A 12,489-nucleotide genomic window follows, 5' to 3' on the forward strand; every position below is an offset into this window, starting at 1 on the left:
TTGTTAACGGAAAAAAGCAATTCCCACAGCAGTTAATTCTTCCCATACAGAAGCAAAAGTTCTACCAACTGCAAAACAACTTGTTAAAAGATAGTATTTATATGAGTGTTTTTTTAAAGGTCATAAATATTGTGTAGAAGAATAGAGATTTTGTAACAAAGATATGGGCCTATATAGAGGGGTGAACTTGCAAATGACCATCTTGCACTTGGGAATAGTATCTATTTTTCTGATCCTAATCACTGGGAAGGATTCTATAATCTCTGTCAAATAAATTTCAAACACCATCCTGCACGGCCTTGGGTCTATTACTGTCTGTGACGTAAACAGTTTCTCCCTAGAGACTTTGTTGAGAGGGTAGAGGGGGAAGGTAGCTTTTGGAGGGGCCTGGAAGACCTTTCCCCTTGTGCTTTGAATTCTGTATATATCTTGTGGTCAGATGCCTCACCATGACCTTCTCTGATAATTCCCCACCCACTTTCCCAATCACTAAAACTTTTTGAAACCATTTCAATTCTCCTTTCAATGCCTGAGCCTTTCATTGTTTCATCAGCACCCCATGTGTGAATCTCTGTGAATGTGTGCCAAGTTTGGAATTTAATGCCTGTCCCATGTGGGAGCCCAATATCATGAAATATAAAGTTTCTACACTGGATAACCATGGACTGAAGAGGGGTCTAGCATTTAGAGTTCCACGCCAGTGAGTTTAGCTTATCCAAGGATACCTCTAGAATGTGCTCAGAAATTTATCCCAAGTCAGATTTGCATCTTACAGGACGTAGGCTCAGTGAACAACCTCATCATACTCACAGAATCCCTCAAAGATAATTTATGTTTAAGTTTGTCAGCCCATCTGGGATCCACAGTGTTGATCAGGGTTTCTCAACCTTAGCACTATTGACATTTGGGGCCAGATAATTCTTTGTTGTTCAGACCATCCTGTGAATTATAGTATGTTTAGCAGCATCCTTGGCATCTATGTACTAGATTTGAATAGCACCCTTCTCTTTATTTTGACAACCACAAATGTCTCCAGAATTGCCAAATGTCCCCTAAAGATACAAAATGGCATAGTTGAGAACTACTGGTATAGAGGCGCTATGGCATGCCATGCTCTAGGAAGCCCACAGAAATGCAGCTCTGGGAACTAAAGCTGAAGAAACCCAAGAGACCCATTGGTATCTTCTTGGAAGAGGTTAGTCCAGAGTGTCTGCACCATGTGGAGTATATATATTGGGATGACATTGACCTTGGAATGTAAACTCCTGGGATTCTTGCCTCTGCAGATTTGGAGCAGGGTTTTCCTCTTCTCTGCTCTTCAGTTTACTTATTTGAAAATGAGGAATGGTGTTGTTTATATCACAAAACACTGTAGTGAGGACAAAATGAGGTTTTTATATATACACACCCATACATATACATACACACTTCTTTCAAATGATATAGTAATACATAAACATGGAATGAATAACTGTTCAAATATAAGTGTACTTATTTGCCACAATGATTAAAAGGGCAATATAGGAAAAATACATTTTCTTCCAATCCATTATGTTGTAATAGTCCTCCCTGTGGTTTGCAATATGGCTCTATGCTAGAAGGCACAATAGGAAATGTCTAACTTTAAAAAAAGAAAGAAAAGAAAAAATACCTTTCTAGCAATTAAAATCTCAACTAAATTAGAATGCAAATAGGTTTTTATATTTGCTTCTTAATTTTGCATTCAGTAATCTGACCAGACTACACAAGAATTTAAATGCCTTAATGGGAGATGGTAGCTTTTAGTTCTCTTGGGATTTCATTATAATAAACCTGGTAAATAATTCAGGAACATGTGAGAGGCCAATGAATGGCCAGCACCTGGTGCTATATTGTTCGTGCCTAAGCACACAGACTCCAAAGATGGCACTCTCCACCTGTCACTGTTGTTCTGGCTTAAACATGGGCCTTATGTTCGGTGGCTGTTGAAATAATAGTAATTGATATTTTCGCCTAGTCCAATTTTTCTCCACAATCAAAGAAAACTGTGCTAAGCTGTTTAAAAAACAGAAAGCAGAAGTGGAAGCCTCTTTTAGATTACCATTGGTAAAATTTCAAATCTATTTTCTCTATTAAGGGATTGATTGCTTTAAAGAATTAGGGATCTGGCTATCTTTTCTACTGGTGCTAATTTGAACCTTTTTGCCTTTCTATCTTTGTTCCACAAGACTGAGCTTCTCTTTAGATCACATTATTCATATTGCAAGGGTTTTCTGAGAGAAATTACACCATCCTCTGGCTAGTCACTCACTCTGCGGGAGTTCCTAGAGCTCCCCAGTTTCTTTCCCTATTGCCTGAGTAGTCTATCTCACTCCTGTTAGTCTCACAGTTTAAATACAAAGACTCTTGCAGACAGCTTGGGTACCTTTCTGTGACCCCAGCTGACTGGACATAGAATGTTCCTCACTGAGAGAACAAGAGCTAGAGTGACCAACAGATCATGTGTGGAGACAGCATGGGACACCTGAACCCAGCACCATCCAGGATCAGATAGAACTTAAGCCATGAGCTGCATAAAAAGACCTTGTGAGGGCAGGGGGTTTCCCAGTATGGAAGAAAGGAAGATGTGCCTCACAAGTCTAAGCTAAGGCCTTTCCAGTACTGGGCCATAAAAAGGATCTGAAGAGAAACTGCAGAGCTTTATCCCTAGAAAATGTTAAATATGTTTTATCTTTGTTTTAAAAATATTGTTTATTATAATGGCTTAAAATATGTTTGCTTAAATATATTTAATACCTTTGTAATATATATAATAAAGAGTGTAATAAAATATAACTAATTAAAATAGATGTTATTTTAAAACCTCCGTAATAAACCATTTACATGTGTGTGTGTGTGCGCGTGTGCACATTTATTTAACAGGTTTAATTGCTTTCCTTTCTTCAGGAACCAGTGAGGTTACTTGGAACAGTGACTGCCATCTGGTGGTTAACTAGAATCATCACCTTGTGTAGCCTGATGGTTACTAAGCTGTCCACTCCTGACTCACATGGCATGCGCTGGCAGCAGGGGACCAGTTGAAGGATGTCTGATTTTGGAGGGTGACCAGTGAAGGATGTCTGATGAAGGAGCCTAGTAAAATAACCCTTTGCTTCTACCTGAATGGGTTTTCACTCTGGACTCTGAGGCTGGAGCCAGCTCCAAAATGGGGCCTCTGAAGAAAAGATTGGAGTTCCTCTTGTGTTTTAGTCAGAGATCTGCATCCCTTACCAGTGGGTAACCAAGACTGTGAATAAGCACACACCAACAGGGGCATGTAGTGACATGGAGCCTGAAATAAACTGCTCTGAATTGTGTGACAGCTTTTCTGGCCAGGAGCTGGATCGGAGACCCCTTCATGATCTCTGCAAGACAACAATTGTAAGTGAGCAGCCACAGGGTACCACTGGTGCTGCTGGGGAGGAGGAGGCAGAGGGAAAGGAGGATGAGGAAGGAGGGGAGGGAGAAGAGAAACTGCTCATGCAGGATACATGTTTCCCAGCATTGGTGATGATTGGGCTGTTTGTTTTTTACCTATAGAAGATCTTTCATTCCTTACAGCCTCTTCTTTTTCTGTCCTCAGACATCTTCCCACCACAGCAGTAAGACCATCTCTTCATTATCTCCTGTCCTCTTGGGTATTGTTTGGACTTTTCTCAGCTGTGGACTTCTGCTGATACTTTTCTTTCTTGCCTTTACAATTCGCTGCAGGAAGAACAGGTAAGCAGCCCAGTTTCTCATTGCATATAGCCTGAATCATGAAACCCAGAATGTTAGTATCTTTTGGCAGCAGAAGCTGCTAGCTGGTCTCCCACTACAGCACTAAGGCACATGAGAAGTTACCTCTGAAATAGTCCACCTATTGAGAAGGAGAAAGATCTAGGTCAGTATTGTGCTAACTACTGCAAGGGTATCCAAAGAAGAGAATGAAGAGTCTTCTCTATAATGGAGATAGAATCCTTCCAAGAAGGTGAGGTATTTATATTTAAAATGAAGACTATGCAGAGGATTCCAAAGCAACACAAAAGCTTGAGGAAAGCACAGTGGAACCAGTGTGGGTGAGTTAGGGTTTCTGCAAAAGCAATGAAGCACTACTTCCTAGTTATTTGCTAGATAATTCTGGCTGACTGGAAAGTCACCGGCTCATCAAGGTGAGTATGGCACCCAGGATTAGCAAAAGAAGCAAAAAGGTGACTTTTTTCTGAAGGTACTTACAGCATCTTGCCTTGGATGCAATTTCATCCTTCCTCAGGGCCCATCTCATCTCTCCCACTCCAACACTGTACCCTTATCCTACCACAGCTGTCCCAGGGTACCTCCTGCGAAACCCTGCTCCAGCCCTCTCCTTAGTCCACAGCTGACTTCTGGGTGGAACCCACAATCAGAAATTTAAAAATTCCTCAAACTGGCCAAACTCATCCAGCCCCACTCCAGCCTTACCCTGTGTGGTGATGAAGTGTGTCATGCTTCATTGCCTGTGGATCTGACACTCAGATGAGAATCGGTCAGTTGCATTTTGGTTTGCAGTTTTGCCATGTTAGGCATGGAGGACATGGAATTGTTAAGCAGCAGTGACTTGGTTGTTGAGTCAACTGCAGAATGGTGGTGATATGTGGCACTCCAACTAGAGTATACCCCAGAGACTGCCTCAGCCACTTTTCATTCTTTCCCTCAAGCACACTATGCTTACTCCCATCTCAAGGCTTTTGCACTTACTGTTCCTCTACTGTTCCCTCTGCCTGGAAGTCCTTCTCAGATCTTCCCATGACTAGTTCCTTCTCATCTTATAGGTCTTGGCTCCAATGTCACCTCTTCAGAGACAACTTCCCTGATCATCCTATCTAAAGTAGCATCTCTACCCATGGTTAGCCCCTCATTTCATTCCATATCCTATCACCCTGTTTTATTTTCCTGATAGCAAGCATAGTCTGGTGTTACCATATTTATTGATTTACCCGTTTGTTGATTGCTGGTACCCCCTACCAGAATAGAAGTCTGTGAACACATGGACTTTGCCTGTCCTGTTGTGCTCACCACTGTGTCTCCAGCATTTAGAACAGACTCTGGGATATAATAGGTGCTCAGTAAATATGCATTCAGTGATCCTGGGAGGAAAGAGATTTAAATTCCATTGGTGGATGCTGCCAAGAAAATGACTGGGAAAATCATGCATTTCAAGGTTAGAGAACTATGGAGTAGTCTTTTCAGCTGTAACATGTTTCTATAATGCAAAGTAATACTCAATTGGTATTACACGGTAATAATAAGAAAATTATGTCATTGTTTCATACGTTACTTTTCCCCCAGCACGTCAATAGTTTAAACATTCAGGGACAAGCTTTCTCAGAGCTAATAAAGGAGGCCTTAAGCTTGGCAGTTCCTTCCCTTAGGGCAAGTAGTGCCTGGCTTAATGGCTTCAAGAACTTGTGTCTTCTCTACAACATGAGGCTGTAGGAGTAGATGAAGAAGCGGAGAAGACATTTGTCTTATGTTTAAAAACTTCAGTTGATTGTTTCAGAAATCACAGATCCAGAGCAGATTTTTAATGTTTTGACAATGTTATCTATTGGAGGTGAATGCCCCTGAGGACCTGTCTTAAGATTTAAGACTGTAGAAGTTTGATCCTGAGTACAAACGATAGTGGACGTTTACTGGGTGGTAGTGTTTTAGCTGGAAGAATTAATATTTTATTAATATTCCTGTTACAAAGTTAACTTTTGAGTGTTATGACCCCATCCTATTTTTCCCATCACCGATTATTTTTACATATAATTTTTCAGAATACAAGGTTTATCAAGCATTTATATATCCTGTTAAAACAGGAACACCTGTAAACAGCATTATTCTAGAAACCCGTCTGTTTCTTTCATTCTGTTAAAGATTTTGCTACCTGTTTTGTTTGCAGTGGGAGCATAACTTGGCATAAAGAATAAAATATTAAGAGGCACTGTGAATAGAAACACGTTTTGCAATTAAGTGGCTTACAAGGTCAGACAAGGAAAGATAAAATAACCTAGTTTCAAAAGTGTTTTATTGAACAATAACACTTGTTAACAGATACAGCATCACAATCAGATTCTTTATATCATTACAATTCTGTGGTCTCTAAATTTGTTACTGTGTGTGTGTGTGTATTTATGTGTGTATACGTGCAAGAAAGAAGAGGAAGGAAAATATTTTAACACAATAAAAATAATACAATAATGTTTAAATCCAGTTGCAGATATTGAATTTTTGATAAAAATTTCGAATGTAGTCTACAACAAAAACCAGTAAAGATAAAGAAAACTTGAACACTATCAACCAGCTTGACCCAATTAACATTTATATTACCTTTGACCCAACAACAGCAGAATACATATGCTTTTCAAGTATAAATGGAACATTTACCAAGATATATCATATTCTGGACCATAGAAAAAGGCTCATTAAATTTAAAAGGATTCAAGCCGGGTGTAGGGTGGCTCACACCTGTAATCCCAGCACTTTGGGACACTGAGATAGGTAGATCACCTGAGGTCAGTAGTTTGAGACCAACCTGGCCAACATGGTGAAAACCCGTCTCTACTAAAACTACAAAACTTAGACAGGTGTGGTGGCATGCACCTGTAATTCCAGCTACTTGGGAGGCTGAGGCAGGAGAACCTGGGTGGCAGAGGTTGTAGTGAGCCAAGATCATGCCATTGCACTCCAGCCTGGGCGACAGAGCAAGACTCTGTCCCAAAAATCAAACAAACAAACAAAAACTTTTAAAGGCTTCAAGTCATATAAAGTATGTTTTCTGACAATGGAATTAAAATGGAAATCAATAACAGAAAGATCTCTGGAAAAATCCTGAAATATTTAGAAACTAAATAGAACACTTTAAAATTATGATCAAAAAAGAAAAGGAAAACTAGAAAATATTTAGCAGAATTAAAATGAAAATACAATCTAAGATTTATTGGATGCCACTAAAGCAGTACTTAGGGGGAAATTTATAGCACTAAATTCTATATTGGAAAAGAATAAAGGTCTCAAATCCATGATCTCAGCTTCCACCTTACAAACAGAAAAGAAAACAAATGAGACCCAAAGTAAGTAGAAGAAAGGAAATAATAAAGATCAGAGTAGAAAATAAAATAGAAAACAGAAAAACAATAGGAAAAAAGTCAGTAAAACTAAAAGCTGACTGTGAAGATGAGTAAAGCTAATCAATGTCTAGCCAAAGTGGTCAGAAAATAAAAAAAGAGAAAGATACAATTACCCAAATAAGGAATGGGAGAGGTGACATCACCATAGCTTCTACAGACATGAGGGTGAATAAGGTGATGTTGTAAACAACTATGGTAGGCAGCCTCTAAGATGTTCTTCAGTGCTTCCTACCTCCTTGTAGTCACACTCCTATGAAATCCTCTCTCCTTGAGAATGGGCTGAACATATTGACTTCCTTATTAATGAGATGTCACTTTTCGCATTAGGTCACAAAAACTGTGGCTTCCATCTTGAATCTCTCTCATTGTCTCACAAACTCACTCTGTGGGAGACTAGCTGTTATGTTATGAGCTGCCCTGTAAGGAGACCCACATTGGCAAGGAACTGATGTTTCCAGCCTGTAGCCAGCAAGTGCCTGGGGCTTACTAACAGCCATGTCAGTGAACTGAAGCAGGTGACACCTTGACTGTGTTCTTAGGTAAGAACCTGAGCCACAGGCATCCAGCTAAGCTGTGCTTTAGAAATATTACAAGTTCAACTTAAACTCTTCTAAAAAACTGAAAATAAAAAAGTAATTCCCAACTAATTCTATGAGGACAGCATTACCCTGATATCAAAATTGAACAGACATTAGAAGAAGAAGAAAAGCAAACTATAGGCTAATATGTCTCATAAACATGGATTCAAAATTTTAAACCAAATTTTAACAAATTGAGTATGACCAAATGTTAAAAAGAAAATGCATCATCATGACAATGTGAGGTTTGTCTCTGGGATACAAGGTTTGTTTAACATCCAAAGATTGATCAATAACTTATCACATTTACCAGCTAAAAAAGAAAACTATATTATTATCTCAGAAGATATGGAAAAAAATTTGACAAATTTCAACATGCATTTCTGATAAAGTCTCAACAAACTAAGAATAGAAGATAACTTCCTTCCCACAGCGCAGCACAGCTGCTGTAGCAGATCGTGGCCAGACTGCTTCTTTAAGTAGGACCTGATCCATTCCTCCTCACTGGGCAGGGCCTCTCTGTGAGAATTTCAGCAACTCCAGCCAGGGTTTTATGTACAGAAGTCTGATCTCTCTGGGACAGAGCCCTTTGAGGAAGGGGTGGCCACAGTCTATGTAGTTCAGCCAACTTAGCCTTTCCTGCCTGCTGGCTCTGGAGAGTCTGGTCAGTCTGCACAAAAAGGGATCCCCCCAGCACAGTGCACCTAATCCCCCAAGGGGCAGCCAGACTGCCTCTTTAAGTGGGTCCCTGATCCTATTCCTCTTGACTGGGTTGAGACTTCCCAAAGCAGTCTCCAGATATCTCTTACAAGAGTGTTCAGGCCGGCATCAGGTTGGTGCCCCTCTGGGACAGAGCTTCCAGAGAAAAGAGCAGGCAGCCATCTTTGCTGTTTTGCAGCCTCCACTGGTGATACCTCCAGGTGCAGGATGGACCCAGGTGATTAAGGTCTGGAGTGGACGCCCAGCAAACCACAGTAGCCCTGCAGAAGAGGAGCCTGACTGTTAAAAGAAAAACAGAAAGCAGCAACAGCAACATAAAAAAGACCCCACAAAAACCCCATTCAAAGGTCAGCAATCTCCAAGATGGAAGGTGGTAGATAAGCCCACAAAGATGAGAAAGAATCAATGCAAAAGTGCCGAAAACTCAAAAAGCCAGAGCGCCTCCTCTCCTCGAAATGATTGCAATACATCTCCAGCAAGGGCACAGAACTGGGCTGAGGCTGAGATGGCCAGATTGACAGAAGTAGTCTTCAGAAGATGGGTAATAACAAACTTTGCTGAGCTAAAGGAGCATGTTCTAACACAATGCAAAGAAGCTAAGAATCATGATAAAACATTGCAGGAGCTGATAACCAGAATAGCCAGTTTAGAGAGGAATATAAAACACCCAATGGAGCTGAAAAACACAACAGAAGAAATTCACAATACAATCACAAATATCAATAGCCGAGTGGAACAAGCAGCAGAAAGAATCTCAGAGCTTGAAGACTGTATTTCTGAAATAAGACAGACAAGAATAGAGAAAAAAGTATGAAAACAAACAAACAAAACAAAACAAAACCTCCAAGAAATACGGGATTGTATAAAAAGACCAGACCTACAAGTGATTGGGGTACCTGAAAGAGATGGGGAGAATGGAACCAAGTTGGAAAACACGCTTCAGGATGTTATCCAGAAGAACTTTACCAACCTAGAAAGACAGGCCAACATTCAAATTCAGGAAATGCAGAGAACCCCAGTAAGATACTCCACAAGAAGATCAACCACAAAACACATAATCATTAGATTATTCAAGGTCAAAATGAAAAAAAAAATGTTAATGGCAGCCAGAGAGGCCAGGTCATCTACAAAGGGAAGCCCATCAGACTAACAGTGGACCTCTCAGCAGAAATCCGACAAGCCAAAGAGACTAGAGGCCAATATTCAACATTCTTAAAGAAAGGAATTTCCAACCCAGAATTTGATATCAGGCCAAATTAAGCTTCATAAGTGAAGTAGAAATAAGATCCTTTTCAGACAAGCAAATGCTGAGGGAATTTGTCACAACCTGGACTGCCCTACAAGTACTCCTGAAGGAATTACTAAATATGGAAAGGAAAATCTTACCAGCCACTACAGAAACTCACTTGAGTACCCAGACCAGTGACACTTTGAAGCAATCACATAAACAAGTTGGCAAAATAAGCAGCTAGCATCATGATGACAGGATCAAATTCACACATAACAATACTAACCTTAAATGTAAATGGGCTAAATGCCCCAATTAAAAGACTCAGAATGGCAAGCCAGCTAAAGAACAAAGACCCAACAGCATCAGCAAAGACCCAGAGGCTATCTTCAGGAGACCTATCTCAAGTGCAGAGACACACGTAGGTTCAAAATAAAGGAATGGAAAAAAATTTACCAAGCAAATGGAAAACAGAAAAAAGCAAGGGTTGCAGTCCAAGTTTCTGACAAAATAGGCTTTAAACCAACAAAGATAAAAAAGGCAGGGGCAGTACATAGTGGTAAAGGGCTCAATTCAGTGAGAAGAGCTAACTATCCTAAATATATATGTACCCAATACAGGAACAACCAGATTCATAAAGCAAGTTCTTAGGGACCTACAAAGAGACTTAGACTCTCACACAATAATAGTGAAAGACTTTAATACTCCACTGACAATATTAGACAGATCATTGAGACAGAAAATTAACAAAGATATTCAGGACCTGAACAAAGCCCTGAATCAAGTGGACCTGATAGAAATCTACAGAACTTTCCACCCAAAAACAACAGAATATACATTCTTCTCATCCCCACGTGGCACTCTAAAATTGGACATATAATCAGAAGTAAAATGCTCCTCAGCAATGCAAAAGAACTGAAATAATAGCAAACATATCTCTGACCACAATAAAATCAAATTATAACTCAAGATTAAGAAATTCACTCAAAATCACACAGCTGCATGAACGACCTGCTACTGAATGACTCCTGGGTAAATAGTGAAATTAAGGCAGAAATCAAGAAGTTCATTAAAACTAATGAGAACAAAGAGACAATGTACCAGAATCTCTGGGACACAGCTAAAGCTGTGTTGAAGGAAATTTGTAGCACTAAATGTCCACATCAAAAAGCTAGAAAGATCTCAAATCAACAACCTAACATGACAACTAAAAGAACTAGAGAACCAAGAGCAAACAAATCCCAAAGCTAGCAGAAGACAAGAAATAACCATTATCGCAGGGGAACTGAAGGAGATAGAGACACAAAAATATTTTTAAAAAATCAACAAATTCAGGAGCTGGTTTTTTGGAAAAAAATAATAAAATACACTGCTACCTAAACTAATAAGAAAAGAGAGAAGAATCAAATAGGCACAATGAAAAATGATAAGGGTGATATCACCACTGACCTCACAGAAATACAACCATCAGAGAATGCTATAAACACCTCTATGAACATAAACTAGAAAATCTAGAAGAAATGGCTCAATTCCTGGGCACAAACACTTTCCCAAGACTGAACCAGGAAGAAATTGAATCCCTGAATAGACCAGTAATGAATTCTGAAATTGAAGTAGTAACAAATAGCCTACCAAACAAAAAAAGCCCAGGACCAAACAAATTTACGGCTGAATTCTAGAGGTGCAAGGAGCTGGTACCATTTCTTCTGAAACTATTCCAAACAATTGAAAAGGAGGTACTCCTTTCTAACTTGTTCCAGGAGACCAGCATCATCCTGATTTTCTTGTAAATGGATTTTATTTTGTCACCTGTGAGTTTTGTGTCTTCTACCTAGTTGCTCTGTTTTTATGTGGAGATTCAGGAATATCTAAAACCTGTACTACTACTGCCACTATCATCTTCCTGAAATTGTCTCTTTTTAAGTCTAAATAATTTATATGAACACTTTTTAAATTCTCTACACATACAATCAAGTGTACAACTTACATACACATAAGTTGTGTTCTCATACAATCAAGAATTGTATGTGTAAGTAATGTGTTTTCCTCCTTTCCAATCTTTAGTCAGTAATATTTGATAGTCCTTTTTTGCTCCAGTTTTTATTTTGTGGTCCACACTCTATTCAAGTGTGTACAAAGAGTGTCATCAGCAGTAATCATTTGTTACTTGCAGAACCAAATTTCTCTTGGCTTTAGATAAAGAAAGGCACTGCCCCTTGAGGCAGACTTTACTGCGTCTTGCCAACTTATAGCATCCCTGTGGCAAAGAACGCAGAGGATAAGAAGAATCCACGTGCACGGTGCTGTCCTCGGGAGCCCTAGCTTAGGAAGAGATGGTGTTGGTGCTTACCCACCAGGCATGAGCAGAGGAGAAACAAACACATTTCCAGGGTTTCTAAAATTCCACTCTTACCCATTTATGTACATGAATTGAGGCACTCCAAGGAGCATGACTCTATTTAAGGTAGTGCCACAGGTATCTCTTTTAAAATTTAAAGGTCTATTCTCAATGCAGCAGCTAGATTTCCTGTTAGATATAAGTCAAGGTATGTCATTCACAGCTCCCATTCCTGCAATGGCGCCTCATAACAGAATAAAAGCCCAAGTCATTATACTGTCCTATACGACCTCACATGATCTGGCCCCCATTACCTTGCTAACCTTATCTACTCCCACTCTCTACCTAATCTACTCTGCTCTAGTCACACTGGTCTCCTTGCTTTTCCTTGAACACTACAGATGTTCCCGTCCCTGGCCATTGCATTATTTGTTCCTTCTGCCTGGAATGGTTTTTACCTAGTGGCTTTTTCCT

The 12,489-nt window shown here is 39.7% G+C and overlaps 1 protein-coding gene across 1 annotated transcript in view; it reads left to right on the plus strand.

Annotated features, from left to right (window-relative positions):
- The first annotated feature begins 2,928 nt into the window (after positions 1-2,928).
- Positions 2,929-12,489, plus strand: part of GPR156 (G protein-coupled receptor 156) — a 75,831-nt gene continuing 66,270 nt past the window's right edge. Inside the window, exons 1-2 of the mRNA XM_032298952.1 lie at positions 2,929-3,399; positions 3,602-3,738. Of these exons, the coding sequence (XP_032154843.1) occupies positions 3,304-3,399; positions 3,602-3,738 (233 nt within the window). The 5' untranslated portion in view covers positions 2,929-3,303. The remainder of the gene's footprint in view (positions 3,400-3,601; positions 3,739-12,489) is intronic.

The sequence above is a fragment of the Sapajus apella genome, unplaced genomic scaffold (assembly GCF_009761245.1).
Source record: "Sapajus apella isolate SASKATOON/1434 unplaced genomic scaffold, GSC_monkey_1.0 scaffold40, whole genome shotgun sequence".
Lineage (NCBI taxonomy): Eukaryota > Metazoa > Chordata > Mammalia > Primates > Cebidae > Sapajus > Sapajus apella.